We start from the raw sequence: 17,116 nt of genomic DNA, 5'->3' as shown, positions 1-17,116 counted from the left end.
AGTGCCCAGGCTTCTTGGTGGCTGTGACAGCAAAGTCCGTGTGGACCACAGGAGAGACCCTTATTCAAGAAGAAGAAAAAGGGGAGGGAGACGAAGAAGGACAAACAAGGGGCTCAACTGGTAGAGGGATCACCCAGCATGTGTGAGGCCCTGAATTCCATCCCCAGCACCCCATAAACTTGGTATGCTGGTGCATGTCTGCGATCCCAGCATTTGGGAGGTGGAAGCTAGAGATCAGATTAGCCTTGCCTATGTAGTGAGTTAGAGGCCAGCCTAGGCTACATTAAACTGCCTCAAAACAAATAAGGGGGGTCTGGAGAGCTAGCTTCAGTAGCTAAGAGCATCAGCTGTTCAATCCCAGCATCCACATGGTGGCTTACAGCTGTCTGTAACTCCAGCTCCATGGCATCTGACACCCTTGTCTGGCCTGCGCCCATACTAGACAAGCACATGGTGCAGACATGACAGGAAGGTAAAAGCACCCATACACATTGTTCCAAGGGGCTGGGGAATGGCTGAGACTGAGAGCACTGCTCCAGATGGGGCCTTAAGTTCTGGCACCCACATAGGGCACCTCCCAGTATGCGGAGCTCCAGGCTCTAAATCCTTCTGGCTTCCACAGGCACCTAAATACACAACCTACATCCACATTCAAAAATAAACAAATTGGTTTTCCTCTTCTCTGTTTTTCTCCTTTTTTTTTTCTTTCTGGTTGGTTGTTTTTTTTTTTTTTTTTTTTTTTTTTTTAGTTTTCATAGACAGGGTTTCTCTAGCGCTGGCTATCCTTGAACTCACTCTGTCTGTAGACCAGGCCTGCCTCTGCCTCCTGAATGCTGGGACCAAAGGACCACCACTGGCCTACATGAATAAATCTTTTTTTTAAAAAAGTTGCCATGTGCTTGAAAGGCATATAGATCCTGTCTGAGTCAGGGTTTCTATTCCTGCACAAACATCGTGACCAAGAAGCAAGGTGGGGAGGAAAGGGTTTATTCAGCTTACACTTCCATATTGCTGTTCATCACCAAAGGAAGTCAGGACTGGAGCTCAAGTAGGTCAGGAAGCAGGAGCTGATGCAGATGAAGGGATGTTACTTGCTGCCTTGTTTCCCTTGGCTTGCTCAGCTTGCTCTCTTATAGAACCCAAGACCACCAGTCCAGGGACGGCACCACCCACAATTCTTTATCACTAGTTGAGAAGATGCCTTACAGCTGGGTCTCATGAAGGCGTTTCCACAACTGAGGCTCCTTTTTCTGTGATAATTACAGCTTGTGTCAAGGTGACACACAAAACCAGCCAGTACAGACCCCAATTCAATTTGGTGGTCATGGAGACATGTGGCTTCAGCTGGGCAGCATGTTGTAGAAAGGTCCCCGTCTGTCATCCAATAAAGTATCCAAGGTGGTCAAGACACTAGCTTCCCTCTGGACTGCCTAGGTACTGGCGTGAGCCTTCCCTACCCAGGCTCTGCAATGCTCACAAAGGTATCAGTTGGCCTCAGCCATACTTCTGTAAACTGTTGCCTGCCTTAGGGCTTGCACAAACTTCCTGTTGTCTCACCAGCTGCCCTCCTGAGATGGCCCTGTGTCCTGATGGGGGTGGGGTGGAGTGGGTGTCTTGGGACTAGACTGCATTGCCCTGTCCCAGGAATGGGTCAGTGCTGATAGCATACAGGCTCAGTGACCAAGACACTCATGTCACTACCCCACAGGATCTGAAGCCAGCTGACTCTCAGCCAAGTTTGGGCTGTGCTGCCTGGGTCAGCCAGGTGCCCTGGCAGAGCTGTCTGCTGTAAAAGTAACTTTTATTTGCTAGATTGTAATTGTGGTCTAGGAGGCAGTAAACCTCCCTCTGCTAACCTAGACCTAGCCCTTGATGCTTCAATATAATCTTATCTAGGCCTAGAATGTTTTCAGCCTCTAAGACATACTGCTAAATGAGAACAACCTTTCTAGTTCTTTCTGATCTCTGGCTAGCTGCTTTAACTCAGCTGTTCTGGCTAAACTCCCCTCCTAATTGATTCAAACTTTCTTCTCTCAGCTTCTGACTGGATTGTTCTGCTTGGCCTCAAACTGTCTCTAGCAATTTGTTCTAATCTTCTAGCTCCTTGATCTCTGGCTCATTCTGTCGTCTCCTGTCTAGCTTGATCTTTCTTCAACCTGTCTCTGTAAAACTCTCCTGGTAAAACAGTCTGAACTCCATGAACTGAACTGCCACAAACTCAGCTCCATACACTGTGCCTTAACTTAGCCCACAGAACCACCTGAACAGAACTGGCTACGACTCAGATCTGCATGCCCGTCTCCTGGGATGAAAGGCGTCTGTATTCCAGCCAGATTACACAGACCAAGAAGGTAGACTTTGGGTGTGATCTCATGCCAGACCAGCTGTGTTCTGAATTAAAATTCCTCTGCAGTCAACCAGGTGCAGGGCCCTGCTGGGATTCTGGCTCACAGCTGTGTCCTTGGCTTCAGCAAGCTTCAGAAGTGACACCTGTCCCCAAAGAGTATGGCTGTCACTGTTGCCTGCCCATAGCACATAGTCAGGCTAGTTACTCTGATGGGATCAGGGAGGATGTCACCTCCAACCCAGCCTAGGCATGGTGCTATGGCCTCCTTACCCATAATTTGCCCTCCAGCACCCACCAGGGCCTTCGGGCTACCAGGGACTTCCCACATGCGCCAGGAGTCCGTCTAGAAATTGAGGAGTTCATAGGAAGTGACATCGGCTGTCACCTGGCCCACAGGACTTTCTGTCTTGCTGTGGAGGTGGTACCACACTGTGGGACCCTGAGGACAGCAGCCAGATGGAGAAGGAACCCTAGACTAGGGCAGGGCAAGCATCCTGCCAGAATGCCCGGCTGTCTTACACTTCCACGTCACTGCTAACCCAAGCAGGGCAGGAACCTGGAAGTCAGAGCTGACGCAGAGGCCATGGAGGGGTGCTGCTTACTGACTTGTTCAGCCTGGCTTGCCTACAGCCCAGTCTTATAGAGGCATTCCTTCTCAGATGACTCCAGATTGTCTCAAATTGACACAAAACTAGCTAGCACCAAGCTGGAGAGATGACTCAGGTTAAGAACACTGACTGCTCTTCCAGATGTCCTGAGTTCAATTCCCAGCAACCACACGGTGGCTTATGATCATCTACAGTGAGATATGGTGCCCTATTGTAGTAGGTGGAACACTATATACATAATAAATCTTAAAAAAAAAAAGCAGCCAGCATAATTGACCCCTTGTCAGTTTGACATTTTCAAAATCACATCACTGTTAAGCCATAACCTTTCCTTTCTTTTTCTTTCCCAAGATCACATTTTGGGAAAAACCAACCCGAAGAACTCTCACTATCTGGTATCTTTGCTCAAGATTTTCTGGGCTCCTCTAAGGGGCTTGGATCACTTCTCTTACTCTGCCATGTGGCCCCATACACAGAGACTATCTCCAAGGGACAGCTTCACTCCATACTGTCCTTGGTGGCATCTCTAAAATACAGGGCCTTCTACTGCAAATGGGCCACACTTTCACCAATAGGCTGTCCAGGACTCCAGGCCTGGTACAAAGTGCCAAGCCTCAACTGCTCTCCATGCTCCCTTCATGCCTTCAAAACCAGTACCACCACCTGGGCGTCTCTTCACGTAGTTTAGCTGCCAGTGCAAGCGTACTATATTGGCCACTTTTGGAACACAGCTTCTATGTTCTCATCCTGGGGAAACGTCCCAGATTTCAACTCAGTGAAACTAGTCTCTTCTTAATCACAGCTGATTATTCAGCCCTGTGACCAGCATCGATTGGCCCAGCAAAGTGATGGTTTTACTTACTAGTTTTGGTCTCTTGTTAATCACAGCCAATTCTTCAGCTCCAGCTGATCAGACACCACGGCTTGTTCACACAGAAGGCTTGGTAGAACCTTCCTTCCTTCCGAAACTTTATAAGCCAGGAGTCCCAGCGTCTGCATTGCTCTCAATTCTTATGTTCGATGGTATCTCACTGGATAGCCTTGCCTCTCATGTGTGACCAGTTTTCTTTCAGTCACTGGCCTTACAGAACTCTGCAAAGGCCTACTTAGTGAGGGGAGCTAAAAGAAGCCACCCCCCAAAGATACATTTCACTCTCTGGCTGTCGACCTAGATGCAGGACTTTGAGGGTTCCCCTGCCCTGGCCCCTGCTACCTTGATAGGACATACTGAGAACCAGGGCTGGGTATGCTGCTCTGTCTGCATGGTTTCCAGGGGAGGCATGGTGGACCCCAACATGGGTGGCTTTTTGTTCATCTACCTGCTCACTTATTTTGCTTGAGTGGCCTGTGCTTGGTACCATACGCTTGGCTGGGTGGCAGTGTGCAGGTGAACAACAGAGATGCCTGTCCCCTGTTTGTGTGTAGAGGAAGCTGCCGTGATCGCCTGTAAAGGCCTCTCATAGCAGACATATTGCTAGGAGTCCTGTGACCCTTCAGGGTGCTGCTGAGCCATGTGTTAACCACAGCACCTTGCCTTCGGTGGCAAGGCTGTGTTCTTGTTCTGGTTTGGTTTGAGACAAAGGCCCAGGCTGACCTTAAATTTTCGAGTCACTAAGAATGACTTGAATTCTGACCTCCCACTGTTTCCAAATGCTGGGTTTACAGGTGTGCATCACCATGCCTGACTCCGGGTCCCTTCTTTCCCAAGCCTTCTGGAGCAGTCGTTGACACCACATAGCCTGCCTGAGCTGCCATTACACAAGCTGTGGTCCAGTGCAGAGCCCCCAAGCCCTGCCATTCCCAGACTTGACCTCCTGCCCAACTAATGCACTGGTCAGATTGGAGTAGGGCTGATGCTGGAGCTGCCTAGACCCTCAGCAGCCCGAGGGTCCTGATTGTAGCTTTCTAGACCTAGCTGAGAGGGTTGGGCTTTATTCCAGAACGTTCTTATTTGTGCCAGGTGTGTGTGTGTGTGTGTGTGTGTGTGTGTGTGTGTGTGTGTGTGTGTGTGTGTGTGTGTAAAATGGACCTCCGATTGCAGCTGCTTCAGGGTCAGAGGGTCCTGTGGTGGGCGTGGAGTGGGTGATTTAGAACACAAGACACCTTTGCAGAAACCTAACCCCTCTGGCCTCTCAAGGCCTTTGAGTGTGTGCTGTGTGAAGAGATTGGATGTGAGGGACCTGCTGTCCTCGTGGCCTGTCTGCACTGAGAGGTGACAGCCAGGGCCAGCCAGGCTATTGGGTCCCTCCACCAGACCACCTGTTGGGCTAGTGGCTGGCACCATCAGACTAGCTCATCCTGGTCACCTGTTTCCCCCTAGACTGACTCACTCAATGGGCCTCCAGCTGTCAGACACATGGGCCAAGGCAGTGGTGAACAGCTGTGGTCCTCTGTTGTGGAACACTGAGCAGTGCCCCTCCTGGTCTGTTTTTGTTTATCTGTTTTCACTTTGCAAAGTCACTGTGACCTTTTGACAGGTGTGGGTCATGATGGCATCCTGCCCAGAGGCTGTTGGCTTTTGAGACAAGGTCTTGCTCTACAACCCAGGTTGACCTGGGCCTCATCATCCTCCTGCCTCAGCCTCCTGGATGCTGGTGTACCACCATTCACAGCTTGTTCTGTCTTTTCCAAGCCTGTCCATACCTGTTCACAGCCCTCTGGGGAGCTGTAGTCTAATGACGATAACATGGATAGGCTGGCCACTCAGGCAGCTGCTAGGCAGGGCCTCTTGTCAGGTGAATGGCTTGTTGTTGACATGAAGGGCCCAGCCTGTGTGGCCAGGAGCCCAAGTCTGTGATGGCAGCCAGGTCATATGGGGACAACTACTTGGGGTCAGCCATCCCAGTTCCCCGAGGAAGGCTGAGTTCCTAGGTGTCTCTGACCCTGTCCTCTGAGGCAGCTACAGAGGACTTGCTCCATAGATCAAGGGCCTGCTCAGCCATAATGCCACTCTCAGAGCTGCCCCTGGGCTGTCACCCCAGATTCCATGTATATCCTGGAGGATGTATTTTTCCCCCTTGTTCCTGGCACTCAGCAGTCCTGCTGCATGCTGGATCCTGTGCTCTGCTTATGCACTGTCCTCTGCAGAGCTTGGCCCTGGGGGTGGACATGGGCTAGGCCTTGCACCTGCTATTTCTTCCTGAGCACCTTCTAGGCCTCAGGCCCAGTTGGCTAGCAGGGCTACCTGACTTGTCTGTCTCCTTTGCTGTGAATGGCTCTTGTGTTTCTCAAAGGCTTCCTTTAACATGTCTTTGCCATTTATGGTAAGATATGGCTCCAGTGGCAGATCAAGCATGTATAATAATTCTGAAGAAAGTAGGGGGATAATGAAAGGCATTTTCCATCTGTTCAGGAATCTGTACAGAGGGTGTTGCTCTGTAGTCCCTTCGTCCAGAGACCTCTGCATAGGTAGGCAGTGCACACTGCCACAGAGGAAACTCCCATAGTAGTGCCTGAGGGATTTTATGGTTTGAATTTTCAGTCAGTGTCTCACACAGCCAAGGCTGGCCTTAAACTTCTTATAATGCCAAAGATGGCTCCAGGCTTTGCCTCTTCCTCCTAAGCATGGAGAGTCACTCATGTTGCCTGTGTAAATTCTCCTGGTGTCCCTAGTATGGCATCCCCAGGTGTAGGATGGGGCTGGGGTAGGATGGGGCTGGGGTAGGCTCAGTGAAAAGTGTGCACCTGGTGTGCCCAGCATCACACAAGACTGAACACCCTGTTCAACATGTGCACACTTGGTTCTCACCTGGGGGCGGGGCTGCCACCTCTCCCACCTGCTCGTGCTTGTGGCTGTGGATGTCTCACCTTGGGCTGCACACAGCTACTCTGTCAATTTGTCTTATCAGCACCTGCCGTTCCAAAACTCTCTTGTCCTGTCTGTCAGAAGGGCATTCCAGCCCTTTGTTCCTAAGGGCTTGACCAGAATCTGGGCTTCTGATGTGACCACTGGGTAGAAGGTTGGGTCCTGGTATGACCGCACCCCCTCTGCAGGGAACCTCACAGTGGTCCTCATGCATGTTGCCTCTTATATGTGGTCTCTGTGTGAAGTGATGTAACAAGGTGGATGCACGTGTTTTGTGTCATGGCTAAAGAGCTGACCCAGTTGTGAGGAGCTGACCCTGTGGAACGTATCTGCTGGAACGTGACTAAGGGACTCTGAAGACAAGGAGGCCTGTGCCTTCACCCTGGGGGCCAAATGTGTGCCATTTTGTAGGGCCACAGGCTGCCTCACCACCCGTCCCCTGGCTGACTGTTCCTGCCATGCCAGCTGGTGGTAGTGGTTCTGGATCTGGCCCCATGTGCAGCATGCCCTCCTCTGCACCTCTGTGTGCCTCGGAAGCTGACCTGCCTTGGTAGGGAGGCATTGTCATTGAGCTGTATAGTCTCATGTCTGAGGGGAAATGGAGGGCACAGGAGCCTTCCAACAGCAGCACCCCTGAGGAGGTGGTCTGGCCCCAGGATTTGCTGGAGCAGACTGGAGGACTGTGAGCAGGCTGCTCTGGGCTGAAGCCTTCATGCAGGTCTCCTTTAGAGGCTGCTACATAGACACAGTGACCAAGCCCCTAACCAAACCAAAGGGCTAGCCTAGACAGGTGTTTCACACCAACCACAGCAGGAGTGTGATGCGAGCCTCAGCTGGGTTCATGGGCTACATCTGGTAGAGTGTTCTTTTCTGGGAACCAGCCTTGTGTGACCTGCTTCCTCTTCTCCCTGGGAGTCACACAGCCTATGACAACATCCAGGGCTCTTGACCTGTGTCTGCTTCTGTGACTTTGGTTCAGGCAGATGGAGGAACTCCTACTGACCCTTTAAAACCCTGTGGGTATAGATTGTCTATCTGTCCACTGAAGCTCTCCCTTTATGTTCTCTTTTAGGACTCTGTGTCTCTGAGACCATCCATCCGATTTGAAGGAAGCCAAGGAGTGAGTACTCCCTGCCCTGACACACATGAGCTGTGGAAGAGGGAGGCCCAGGTGGCTGCCTGCCTGCCTCAGTTGCCCAAGCCAGCCTCCTATGCCCAGTAAAGGTCATGTGTGAGAGGAGGGTGGTCATCTCGCAGTAATCCTTGGGGTGCCCTCTCAAAGGAGGATGCCATTCCAGACGGGGGTGGAGGGGTGGGATTGCTCTGTGTGAACCACACCCACCGGTCCTCACCACCTTGTGGTTCTCAGGAGGGAGACCAAGAACATACATACCAAGAACAGCTCTGCCGCTTAGCTACAGCCTCAGGCCTTTATTTTAGTTGCTAATCTGTTGCTGTGAGGAGACACCATGACCACGGCAGCTCTCTTATAATGCATTTTACTGGGGCTGACTTGCAGTTTCAAAGGACTGGTGTGTGGTCTCAGTAGTGCGGAGCATGGTAGCAGGAAGGCAGACACACTGCTGGAGCAGTAGCTGAGAGTTCTCCATCCAGATCTGCAGGCAGAGAGAGAGGCTTCTGAAACCTCAAAGCCCCCCTTCAGTGACACACTTCCTCCACAAGGCCACACTTCCTAACCCTTTCAAATGATGCCACTCCCTAGAGACTAAGCATTCAAATATATGAGCCTGTGCAGTCAGTCATTCTGGTTCAAACTACCTTTTCCGTTTTCAAATTTTTCTTCATGTCTGTCTGTGCGCTAAGTGCCTGGTGCACACTGAGATAGAAGAGGGCTTTGCATGCCCTAGAACTGAGTTACAGGTGGTTGAGAGCCACCACGTAGGAACTGGAATTCGAATCCAGGTCCTCTGTAAGAGCAAAGGTGCTGTTAACACTGAGCCATATCTCCAGCCCCTACCTTTTACCTTATATTTTGATCTCTTTTATCCAGAATTGCTCTTGTACTGAAAATCATCCTCCTCAGCCTCCCGAGTCACTGAGTCGCTTGTCTGTGCCCCGTCCTTGAACTATCTTTTTTTTTTTTTTTTTTTCGGAGCTGGGGACTGAACCCAGGGCCTTGCACTTGCTAGGCAAGTGCTCTACCACTGAACTAAATCCCCAACCCCTGTAACTATCTTTTTATTTGAAGTTGCTGCCTCATCACTGACCTGGTCAGTGCCCTCTAGCCCATGAGGCGAGATGGCTGTGGTGCATTCCCTGTATTCCCTGTGTCTCGAAGGGCTCTGGAGCTATGTGCATGTTTAAATGGGAAAAGGTCATCCTGGCTACTGGCCCCTCCTGGGCATTGGCTGTGGGACTTCAGTTCCCAGGGCAGGCTAGGTGGGGCACTAGTGTTCCCATCTCCCTCCTGAGGGTGCCTAGACCATACAGGTAAGTTCTTAATCTGGCTGTGAGTGGTAGCCAGGCACGTGGCATGCCTCAGCTGCCTACATAGCCTACAGTTGCTGGACCATGAAGCCCTAAGGAACACAGCCATGACAGATAGCTTCACCCCTATATTAGGGTTCTTTAGAGAACCAGAACCGATAGTGTACGCATAGAGAAAGGGATTTATTAGAGTGGCTCTCAGGCTATGGTTCAGCTGCTCCACCAATGGCTGTCTGCCAGCGGAAGATCCAGTAATCCAGCAGTTGTTCAGTCCATGAGGCCAGATGTCTCAGCTGCTCCTTAGCATGCACCACAGTCCTAAAGACTCTGGTGCCAGCTCTGATGCCAGCAAATGAGCAGACTGGCTGGGTAGAGCCCAGCAAGAACAAACAGGCCGAGTGTCCTCCTCTCACGTCCTTTACCTGGCCAGCTGCACACCCAGATCAAAGGTGGATTTTCCACATCAGAGATGCAGACTAAAAAGGGATCTTCCCACTTCAAATGATTCAATCAAGGAGGACCTTCTTATAGGTGTGCCCAGCCACTTGGGTTTTAGTTCATTCCAGATGTAGTCAAGTTGATGAGCAAGAATAGACATCACAATCCCGTATGTGAACAGCAGGTTTATTCTACAAGAGTCATACCATCTTTGTCTTTTACCACCTCTGTGCTTTGGTCCGAGGCCACAGCTCATTTGTGTGTAATGGGGGACTGAACCCATAGCAGCAAGTCCCAGACATTAGCCCTAATCACACTACTACCCCACTCATCATCCTGGGCTGGCTTCAGACTCATGATTCTTCTGCCTCAGCCTCCTTTAGAACATGCCACCTGTTAATGGTCTTGATGTCATACACCACTGGGCTAGATGTCTGGTCTCTTCATGCCTCTGCAGTCAATGTAGCTAGAGCCTATGATGCTCAGCACAGTCCTAGTGCATGCCACCTGATGATGCCACCCAGGACCCTAGTATCAGTAGATTGCCAGGAGAGGAGCAGTACGTTGGCATGGGTTTCATGTCCCAGACCCCTGTAGCATTTGCCTTTGTGCCCTGCTCCTTCATGGACCTTGAGCTGGACCATCCCTGGTCTCTGGCTGTACAGTACATTGAAGCCTCTAAGCAACCGTGACTACTGCCTGACTGCCTCAGTCAGGGCTCAATGCTGTGAGCAGACACCATGACCAAGGCAAGTCTTATAAAGGACATTTCATTGGGACTGGCTTACAGGTTCAGAGGTTCAGTCCATTGTCATCAAGGCGGGAGAATGCCAGACAGGCATGGTGCAGGAGGAGCTGAATTCTACATTTTCATCTGAAAGAAGCTAGGAACAGATTGAGCATCCTTAGGCATCTAGGAGGAGGTCTCCAAGCCCACCCCCACAGTGACACATTTCCTCCAACAAGGCCACCACTTCTAATAGTGCCACTCCCTTGGATGAGCATATACAAACTATTGCTCTGGCTGGCCCTATGATAAACAATACGTGGTGTCTGTGACAGTGTGGCATGGTTCAACCTGAGCACACCAGCCATGTTTGCAGCAGGTGAGGCAGGATGGTCAAAGACTGAGATGCAGTCCGTGTGTCTAGAGTCAGGGACTGCAGAGTGGCTTGGCTTGCCACTGGGCATGCCTACAGTACTGCCTCCTAGGGCAGCGCCTCTCACTTTCCTAACTGCATCCCTTAATACAGTTCCTCATGCTGTGGTGACCCTACATAACTCTTATAAACTGTAATGCAAATACCTATGTTTTCTGATGGTCACAAGTGACCCCTTGTGAAAGAGTTGTTCGACCTCCAAAGGGGTTAGGAGCCACAAGTTGACCAAACAAAGACAGCATAAGGAAGGATGTGGAAAACTCCAAAATATTCAGAACCAGTGTTAGCTCAGTGAAGAGGCTGGGCAGGCTGCCCAAAGGGACAGTGTAGGGAGAGGAAGGAAGCCAAATTCCCCCATGTGCTCTCTGAGACCTGCTGAGATCAAGATTAGGCCAATGCAGACAGAGGGCATCCCTGCAGTGCTCTTAGGCTCCTGAGTGTGTCTTGAAGACCAAGGGCCACAGAACCACAAAAGAAAGCACTTCTTGTTTGCTTTTGTTTGTTAGTTGGTTTTCTTAAGACAGAGTTTCTCTGTGTCTTGGAACTCTGCAGACCAGGCTGGCCTCCAACACAGAGATCCTCCTACCTCTACCTGCTGGGATAAAAGGCATGAGCCACCATGCCCTGCCAGGCATTATGTCGATTTCTTTGAGACAGAGCTCATGTGGTGGCTAGTCTTGTTAGCCCTGTTTTGTTTTTTAAGATTTATTTTCAGGGCAAGAGAGATTGGTCTAGCAGCTTAGAACACCAGCTGTTCTTGTAGAGGACTCAACTCTGGTTTCCAGCACTTATGTAGTGAGTAGCCGAGATTCATTCATAATTCCATTTCAGGCTCTCCAGTGCCATCTTCTGAACTCAAGACACCAAGAACACCTGTGATATACAAACAGACATGCAGACAAAGCACTGGTGCAGATAAAATAAATCATTTAAAATTTTCTTTTTAAAAATACTTATTTTTGTGTTTGGTCTCTGGAACTAAGTTACAGATGGTTTTAAGTCACCCTGTGGTTGGTGGAAATAGAACCTAGGTCCTCTGCAAGAGCAACCAGGTACTTCTCTTGACCATGAGCCATCTCTCCGACCCTAGAGTTTGTGTGGTTTATTCTTGAGACACGGTTTTTCTGTGCAGCGCTGGCTGTCCTGGAACTCAGTACACCAGGCTGGCCTTGAACTCACAGAGATCCTCTGGCCTTTGCCTCTGTAGTGCTAGGATTAAAGGTGTGTACACTACCCCCTAGTTTATTTTTTATTTTTACTTGTGAGTGTATGTGTTGAGAAAGGTGGTTGTTCATGAGTGCAGAGTCCAGAAAAAGGTGTTGGGCCCTCTGGAGCTGGAGTACAGGCGCGTGGGAGCTGCCATATGGGTGCTCAGAACTGGATGCTCTGTAAGAGCATGGAGCACGCTCACCTGCTGAGCCGTGTGCCCAGCCTTACGTCATCTTGGGGGCTTCTTTCTCCATCTTGTTTTAAACTGAGAAATATTGCTTAGAACACTTCTCTCTCTCTCTCTTTTTTTTTTTTCCGGAGCTGGGGACCGAACCCAGAGCCTTGCGCTTGCTAGGCAAGCGCTCTACCACTGAGCCAAATCCCCAACCCCGTTAGAACACTTCTCAACTGTTACCTGCCCCACCTTAGTTCTCATGGAAGACCCCTTCCCCTCCTACAGATCATCCTGAGCCAGGATTACAGTGAAAGCTAAAAAGGCTGTGTGAGGCCAGTGCTCCCGATAGCCATGCCCCAGAGCAGCGGGATGGCCTCCAGGCTTGGGTCTTCCGGCCACCTATCCCCCTCAGACAATCTAGAGCCAAGCTGTCACTGGAGCTAGCAGTATAGTCCACGAGACAGCTGAGACTACCTACAAGTGGCAACTGCATTGCCTGCTGTCACAGACATGAGCAGGCCCTGAGCTACACCATCAGGTTATGCTGCCACTACCCACTGGGCAACTGAAGCATTCACCATGGCAAATCCTGCTCCCTTTGAACCCTGGCCCCGAGTAGCTCTCCCACCTGTCACCTCTACCGTGGCTGAGATAACATGACTTCAGCACCCTGTATGTGCTTGTCCTTAGGGGTACAAAGCTCCCTTTCTAAGCCTCAGTCAGAGCCCCAACACTGAGTGGCACACAGTGCCCTGTCTGAGCTGGTGTGAGATCATTTGCAGACCCCAGGGTGCCCACCCAAATCAGGGCATTAGCAAGGAGCCCAACCATCACTGGCTGTGACAACAACCACATGTATCTCAGGGCTTGTGCCAAAGGAGTGCCAGCTCCAGCCCAAGCCTGAAATGCATGCCAATCCATGTCTTGGGTGACATGGAAGCTTCACATGCTGGGCACACTCAGAAACTTCTTGTAGTTCCTGTGCCCACTGCTGGGTGGCTGCTTCCTGATGCCATTCAGCCAAGTACCAAAGCCATACCTGGAAGGACAGCTGGGACCTTAGCAGATGGAATGAATCTGGGTGGCATTGCCTTCATGGCTCCTAGCAGGCTACAGTGTGTGTATGCTTGTGCGCATATGTCTGTGTTGTGTGTGCATGTGTGAGGCTATGTGCTTGTGATCGGTGTGTGTATGTGTGTGTACACCTTACACCTTGAGTGAGGTTTGAGAGGCAGGCTGGGGTCCAACTTAATAGATGCTAGGTGCAGACCAACCTGTCCCTCTCCAGAGCTGATAAAAGCCTTGGGGGCTGGAGTTGGGTTCAGTGGGTAGAGCACTTGTCTAGCAGCATTCTGAGGCTCTGAGCTCCATCCCCAGTGCCAAGCAAACCAGGTATGGGATGACATCCATCATCTCAGCTCTGAAGAAGTGAACAGAAGGACAGACAGAAGTTCAAGGTTAGCCTAGGCCACATTGTTGAACTTGAGGTCAGACTAGGCTAGAGACCTTTTCTCAAAAAACATATTTAAGCTGGGAGGTGATAGTGGAGCACGCCTTTGATCCTAGCACTCAGGAGGCAAAGGCTGGTGGATCTCTATTAGCTCGAGGCCAGCCTGGTCTACAGTGAGTTCTAGGATAGCCAAGACTATACAGAGAACCCCTGTCTCACAACTGCACACACGCACACACGCAGGTATGCACGCACCACATGCATTTGCATTAAGGTAACACAAGCAATAGGGGCCTTTCAAATTTGGTATGGAGCTGTGCATTTGGAGGGTGGGTTCACTGTGTCTGCAGTCAGGCTGGAAGAGTGCAAGCTGTCCTGCTAGCTGCTCTTGCAGTTGGACAAGCTTTACCTTCATGGATGTCGCAGGTCAGTGCAGCTGCACTGGCCAGGTGGGAAGCCTGAGTGACAGACAGCCAAGATAAAGGTGTCTCCAGAGCCCAGAGGCTGGGCTGAGCTCTTGCCTTGATCAAGTGACCATCCTCTTTTATGCCAGAAGATGCCAAAGAGGAAGGTGCCCATGTGTCTCTGCTATGCAGGTTGCATGTTGTAAGCGGTGTATGCCATCTGTGAGGGGTGAGTGTGGTTCCTGCTGTAGCTTCCCCATGCCAAGGGTCACAGTGATACCCCTTCTCCCTACAGCACATCTCCATACCCCAGCCCGACTGCCCCGAGGAGGTGCGGGCCTTCTCCTTCTACCTCTCCAATATTGGCCGTGACAGCCCTCAGGGCAGCTTTGATTGCATCCAACAATATGTATCCAGGTAAGGCTACCTGGCCTCAGGCCCCCAGGGAGCCCCAAACCACCTCTCTGCTGCCTCTCCTGCAGTATCCTAGGTTGGCATGGCATGGCTCCAGTGGCACCTGATGGTGACACTTCCTCTTGTTTTGCAGCCATGGGGATGTACACCTGGACTGCCTGGGCAGCATCCAGGACAAGGTTACAGTATGCGCCACTGATGACTCCTACCAGAAGGCACGACAGAGCATGGCACAGGCAGAAGAGGAGACTCGGAGCCGAAGCGCCATCGTCATTAAAGCTGGAGGCAGATACATGGGTGAGCGGCAAGCAGCATGCACCCTGGCAGGGTGTGTCTGTCCAGCCTCGGAGGTGGGAGCTGTGGCTGCGGGCGACATGTGAGCCCCAATCGAGACAAGGCCCTGGCTCAGCCACCCTCTCCCAGCTTTTGGCTTTGCTGCCCTTCATCAAAGAGGAACAGGAACACGAGGTTGGGGGTGGGGGTGTTCAGGGCACTGCAGGTGTTCTCTATAGGCCACTGTGGCCACAACTGCAGGCTGTGAACTGAGTAAACTCTGGTAACGGGGACAATCCATCAATCAAGTGTTCCCAGGGGGAGGAAAGGGGCCTGTCTTTAAAATTGTTTTGATTTTGTGTGTGTGTGTGTGTGTGTGTGTATACTTTTTTTTTTTTTTTTTTGAGACAGGGTTTCTCTGTGTAGCCCGGCCTGTCCTGGAACTCACAGAGATCTGCCTGCCTCTTCGTAGAATATGTTTTCAAGGCTGACCACTATGCGTTGAATGATTGCCCCATGGAGGACTCTTTCTCAGGAGTTCATCAATTCTCAGCTTCCTGTAATTCTTTGTGTAGGGTTAAGGCCTTCTGGTCTTTCCCTGTCTACTTTAGCATGTCTAGTGAGTTTGAAGCCAGCCTGGTCCACTGAGACTCACTCTGGGGGGTGGGAAGTAGGGGCTGGAGAGATGGCTCAGCAGACGACCTACGTTTGGTTTGAGATACCCAAGTGACCACTCACAACTGTAACTAGTTGCAGGAGATCCAGTGCCCTCTCTTGGCCTCCTTACACACATGTGCAGAGACATAGCAAACATGCAAAGTGCTCATACATATAAAATAAAGAGTGGGAATTTCACACTGCTCCTGCCCTGCACCACATGCTTATGTGGGCATTCAGTAGTTAGACATGGCTAGACCTTACCACAGGCACTGCCATGGCACTGGTATTAGGGCCTTGTGCTGTCCCTGGTGACAGAGGCTTTCTCAAAGCCAAATGGGGTACGCACACATGTGAATGAATCTGTGGTTAGCAACCTCATTTTGTCACACCTTGTTGGGTACCATGGTGACTTCTAAGACTATCAAATATAATAAATAGGCACACCTGCTGTCTCAGCACTCAGGGGGCCAAGGCAGGATGATGGTGAATCAAGATAGCCTAGGCTATATAAAGAGACCTGTCTTAAACCACCCAAACCTTCATAGCCTTGGACGTACTCACCCCTACCCAGAGTGTCTCATTGGCCCCAGTCCACCCCTCTGACCTGAGGCCAGGCACATCATTCTGAAGCAGATGTGAAGGGAAGTATTGGTACTGGAGGGAATCCTCCTGGACCAAGGCCTCCAGGTTCCCACCTTGCTCTGTCCTGAATAGCTGTTCAAAATGGCCTCCTGATGATTACAGCTGCCACAAAGCACTGGGTGAGACCGTAAGACACCCAGGTCTCTCTGCAGCATAGTCGAGGCACTGTGACTCATGCTACCTCAAACGTTGCAGAAGCAAGCCGAGGTAGAATCCTGCCTGAGGGCACCTATGCTTCAGGCCAGGCTCGGATTTTGCATGCAAGGGTCTACATGTGGTGGTTGGTGTTCCATGTTCCTCAGGCCCTGCCTGTGACTGTGTCAGCCCCTAATACCTTCTGCCTGTGGGCTGTGGCAAGATGCCCACACATTCACAGTTTCTCATCTCTCCCCACCTCTCTCCTACTGCCTACTGCTTGTGTACTGTAGACCACTGATGCTGTTCCTATGGCATGGGATGTGGTTGCTTCTGTGTCCTGATCCAGGCTCTCATTTCAGGGAAAAAGGTTCAGTTTCGGAAGCCAGCGCCAGGGGCAGCTGATGCAGTGCCCTCCCGGAAACGTGCCACCCCCATTAACCTGGCAAGTGCCATCAGAAAGAGCAGTGGGGGTGGAGCCAGCAGTGTGGTACAGAGGCCCTTCCGAGATCGGGTGCTGCACCTCCTGGCCCTGAGGCCCTACAGGAAGGCTGAGCTGCTGCTGCGGTTGCAGAAGGATGGGCTGACACAGGCAGACAAGGACACCCTGGACAGCCTGCTGCAGCAGGTGGGTACAGACCAGCCTGACCTCATGTGTTGCAAAATGCTTCTCCAGGCTTCCCAGCTTCATGGCAGCCTCAGGCTTATCCTCTTGAGGTCTTCAATGCCTCACCCCCCTAGTGGGGTGATACCCGCAGACCTACATGGTACACAAACTTGGCCAGTGGCCATTACCTGGAGACTTGCTAAGAGCCTGTGTCTGTGGCTCGTTGTTAGCCCTGCACTGCACATCTGGGCCATGTCTTCTTGCTCTCTCTCTACCCTGAAGACATCTTGGGGCTCTGAAAAGTGAGCACTCATGCTGAGACGTCATGCCCTGGCTGAAGG

The 17,116-nt window shown here is 51.2% G+C and overlaps 1 protein-coding gene across 1 annotated transcript in view; it reads left to right on the top strand.

The window, feature by feature from the left end:
- Ell (elongation factor for RNA polymerase II) overlaps nt 1–17,116 on the top strand; it is a 47,322-nt gene that overhangs the window by 20,237 nt on the left and 9,969 nt on the right. The window contains exons 2-5 of the mRNA NM_001107304.3: nt 7,833–7,880; nt 14,340–14,461; nt 14,592–14,755; nt 16,531–16,796. Of these exons, the coding sequence (NP_001100774.1) occupies nt 7,833–7,880; nt 14,340–14,461; nt 14,592–14,755; nt 16,531–16,796 (600 nt within the window). The remainder of the gene's footprint in view (nt 1–7,832; nt 7,881–14,339; nt 14,462–14,591; nt 14,756–16,530; nt 16,797–17,116) is intronic.

The sequence above is a fragment of the Rattus norvegicus genome, chromosome 16 (genome assembly GCF_021556685.1).
Source record: "Rattus norvegicus strain SHRSP/BbbUtx chromosome 16, alternate assembly SHRSP_T2T, whole genome shotgun sequence".
Lineage (NCBI taxonomy): Eukaryota > Metazoa > Chordata > Mammalia > Rodentia > Muridae > Rattus > Rattus norvegicus.
The sequence above is the reverse complement of the archived record's forward strand: the minus strand, read 5'-3'. Positions and strand labels throughout refer to the sequence as shown.